This window comes from Pecten maximus, unplaced genomic scaffold (assembly GCF_902652985.1).
Source record: "Pecten maximus unplaced genomic scaffold, xPecMax1.1, whole genome shotgun sequence".
In the NCBI taxonomy this organism is placed as follows: Eukaryota; Metazoa; Mollusca; class Bivalvia; order Pectinida; family Pectinidae; genus Pecten; species Pecten maximus.
Genome location: NW_022982732.1, coordinates 311,907 through 316,271, shown reverse-complemented (window position 1 = coordinate 316,271; position 4,365 = coordinate 311,907). Strand labels below are relative to the sequence as shown.

At 43.6% G+C, this 4,365-nt stretch overlaps 1 protein-coding gene across 1 annotated transcript; it reads right to left on the bottom strand.

The window, feature by feature from the left end:
• Window positions 1-2,315: 2,315 nt before the first annotated feature.
• On the bottom strand, window positions 2,316-3,797 carry LOC117320870 (uncharacterized protein K02A2.6-like). Its single transcript, XM_033875353.1, has one exon. The coding sequence runs from the start codon at window positions 3,795-3,797 to the stop codon at window positions 2,316-2,318; it is 1,482 nt and encodes a 493-aa protein (XP_033731244.1).
• Between the last annotated feature and the right edge of the window lie 568 nt (window positions 3,798-4,365).

The window sequence follows — 4,365 nt, the reverse complement described above, 5'->3', positions numbered from 1 at the left end:
CATTTGAACAAACTTGCGAGCCCTTCACCCCAGCATGCTACAGGCCAAATATTAGGTCTCTGGCACTGTTGGTAATTGAGAAAAAGTTGTTAAAATGTTTTAGCCTTTTTGAACGCTGTGACCTTGAATGAAGGTCCAGGTCATTCAATTGAACAAACTTGGTAACCCTTTACCGCAGCATGCTACAGACCCAATATCAACTCCCTGGGACTCTTGGTTATTGAGAAGAAGTCGTTTTAAAATCTTAGCCTTTTTGACTCCAGTGACCTTGAATGAAGGTCAAGGTCATTCATTTGAACAAACTTGGTAGCCCTTTACCCCAGCATGCTACAGGCCAAATATTAGGTCTCTGGGACTGTTGGTTATTGAGAAGTCGTTTAAAGATTTTAGCCTTTTTGACTCCTGTGACCTTGAATGAAGGTCAAGGTCATTCATTTGAACAAATTTGGTAGCCCTTTACCGCAGCATGCTACAAACCCAATATCAACTCCCTGGAACTCTTGGTTATTGAGACGAAGTCGTTTAAAGATTTCAGCCTTTTTGACTCCTGTGACCTTGAATGAAGATCAAGGTCATTCATTTGAACAAACTTGGGAGCCCTTCACCCCAGCATGCTACAGGCCAAATATTAGGTCTCTCGGACTCTTGGTTATTGAGAAGAAGTTGTTTAAAGATTTTAGCCTTTTTGACTCCTGTGACCTTGAATGAAGGTCAAGGTCATTCATTTGAACAAACTTGATAGCCCTTTAACCCAGCATGCTACAGACCTAATATCAACTCCCCGGACCTCTTGGTTATTGAGAAGTCATTTAAAGATTTTAGCCTTTTTGACTCCTGTGACCTTGAATGAAGGTCAAGGTCATTCATTTGAACAAACTTGGGAGCCCTTCACCCCAGCATGCTACAGGCCAAATATTAGGTCTCTGGGACTCTTGGTTATTGAGAAGTTGTTTAAAGATTTTAGCCTTTTTGACTCCTGTGACCTTGAATGAAGGTCAAGGTCATTCATTTGAACAAACTTGGTAGCCCTTTAACCCAGCATGCTACAGACCTAATATCAACTCCCTGGACCTCTTGGTTATTGAGAAGAAGTCATTTAAAGATTTTAGCCTTTTTGACTCCTGTGACCTTGAATGAAGGTCAAGGTCATTCATTTGAACAAACTTGGTAGCCCTTCACCCCAGCATGCTACAGACCCAATATCAACTCCCTGGGCCTCTTGGTTATTGAGAAGAAGTCGTTTAAAGATTTTAGCCTTTTTGACTCCTGTGACCTTGAATGAAGGTCAAGGTCATTCATTTGAACAAACTTGGGAGCCCTTCACCCTAGCATGCTGCAGGCCAAATATGAGGTCTCTGGATTTGTTGGTTATTGAGAAGAAGTCGTTTAAAGATTTTAGCCTTTTTGACTCCTGTGACCTTGAATGAAGGTCAAGGTATTCATTTGAACAAACTTGGTAGCCCTTCACCCCAGCATGCTACCGACCCAATATCAAGTCCCTGGGTCTTTTGGCTATTTAGAAGAAGTCGTTTAATTTTTTTTAGCATATTTGACCCCTGTGACCTTGAATGAAAGTCAAGGTCATTCATTTGAACAAACTTGGTAGCCCTTCACCCCAGCATGCTACAGACCTAATATCAACTCCCTGGGACTCTTGGTTATTGAGAAGAAGTCGTTTAAAGATTTTAGCCTTTTTGACTCCTGTGACCTTGAATGAAGGTCAACGTTATTCATTTGAACAAACTTGGTAGCCCTTCACCCCAGCATGCTACAGGCCCAATATTAGGTCTCTGGGCCTTTTGGTTATTGAGAAGAAGTTGCTTGAATGGAAAAGTTGACGCCGGACGGACGGCCGGACGGCCGGACGACGGACGGACGACGGACGGACGACGGACGCCACGCCACGGCATAAGCTCACTTGCCCTTCGGGCAGGTGAGCTAAAAATGGTAGTTGCTACTCCTCTTAGCGCTCAGCATACACGGAGTGGGACGACTGGTTCGCCCGTTGTCAGTATAATGTGACCGGGTGGGGTGTGCTGCTGGGCGTCTTCGGCAGTATGCTTCAGTGAGGTAGCACTATAAATCGGCAAAAGTTCCGGCCTATCACAAGAAGACTTAACACGAACATACCGCAGCCTCCCAAAACACATACGCACTCACCACACGCATGCATGTCGCACGCACGGGAGGCCGTCCTTAAATGACCTTAGCTGTTAATAGGACGTTAAACAAAATAAACCAAACCAAACCAAACCAAACCACAGTACCTTTTCGGCTATGGGTTGTATCCCCATGCTGTTGATCCTATGTCCCAGTTAAACTACTTCATCTGACAGAAATACACATTTAGTCTTTTTAAGTCTTACTCCTGCTTTATCCAAACGATCAAGTACTGCAGCTAGGTCTCTCAGATGATCCTGCTTATCCTTCCCCGATATCAAGATGTCATCTACTCTGACTACCACATGCGCTATGCCCTGTAGTAAGTTTTCCATGACCTGTTGAAAGATTCCTAGACTAGATGATACTCCATAGGGTAGGCGATTGTACTTAAATAAACCCTTGTGTGTGCTTATTGTCGTGTACACCTGAGATTCTGTGTCCAATTCAAGCTGTTGGTAGGCCTGACTAAGGTCCAGTTTAGAGAAGTGTGACCCACCTCCCAATGCTGCGTAGATATCTTCTGTTTTCGGAATAGGATAGTTGTCGAGTTTCGAGACTCGGTTGACTGTGACTTTGTAATCACCGCAAATTCTAATGCTATCATCTCCCTTAACAATGGGTACAATGAGTGTGGCCCATTCAGAAAATTCTACGAGTGATATAGTTCCTTCTGATACCAAGCGATCAAGTGCCTGCTCTATTCTGTCCCTTAGAGCATAAGGCACTTGTCTAGCCTTGAAATATAATGGCTTCTGTGAGTTGTCCACATATAACTTGGCCTTGGTTCCACGGATTGTACCTAATCCATCCTTAACCACTGACTCATGTTTTCTCAAAATGTTATCAAGCTGATTCTCTTGTGGATCTTGCTTGACTTGAAATATCTGGCTCCAATCTAACTTTACATGAGAAAGCCAATTCCTTCCAAGTAGACTGGGGTAGTCTCCCTTGACGACAACCACTGTGAGTGTTCCTGTAATGTCTCCATATTCAACTGAGACATCACTCTCACCCCTGGTTGGGATTGGTTCACCGGTGTAAGTCTTTAACTTCACCGCAGTATTTCTTAGCTTTACTGACTTACCTTTTTTGTTGATCTCCGCCAACGTGTTATCCCAAATCACGGTGACTACAGCTCCCGTGTCTATTTCCAGTTTCACTGCCTTGTCATTAACCTGTAGTGTCACTTCACAGCAGTCAGATTTGCCAACTTGATTTATGTTGTACATTGAGTAGACATAGTCCTGTTCATCGTTCCTGTTTTCCGTAGTTGACTGCAGCATGTGTACTGGTGTTGTTTGTGATTTGTGCTGTTTACCTTTAACCGTGTCTTTGTTTCGCTGTCGACTCAAACATTTTTCCTTTATGTGTCCTTTCTTTTTACAGTAATAACATTCACTGTCTTTGAAACGGCATACTTTGGGGTCGTGGTTCCCCCCACACCTATAACATGGCTTATGTTGACCTTGATGACCTTGGTCATGACCTCTAGACTGACCTTGACCTTTCCTATTGTGGCGTGTTCCTCGATTATTATCATTCGAAACTTTGTTGACATTGTTCTGTGTATCGGACCTCGATCCGTGCCCCTGTGCTCCATTCAAGTCTATAACATTTTTCGCAGCTGTTTCCATAGACAATGCTATTTCATATTCGCTAAATTCTGTCATTGTTTACACCGCAAACAAGTCTATCGCGAATCATGATTTCAAGTCTATCGCGAATCATGATTTCAAGTGTAGTACCATATTCGCAATGTTCAGATAGATTTTTCAGGGCAGCTATGTATTCAGAGATCGACTCGCCTTCCTTCCGGAAACGGTTGTTGATTTTGTATCTTTGCACTATCTCCGAAGGTCGGGGTGCATAATGATCCTTCACGATTTGTACCAAATCCTTGAATGATTTCTCACTGGGTTTAACTGGAGCTAACAGGTCACTCAACAATTTGTAGATTCGTGGACCACATACGCTAAGCAGTATTGCTCGCCGTTTGATCACGTCGTCTGCTTCCTCAGTAATGTCATTCGCGACAAAATTCTGACCAAGACGCTCCGTGTAATGCTCTCCTGTTTCACCCGACTCCTCGTAGGCTTCTATCTTGCCGAATGCCGCTGTCATGTTCCAAGTTTACCTCGTCGCCAATGTAATGTTCTGGGGTTTATGTCCCTGGCATACAAGACAACAACCATGTGTTTCAAA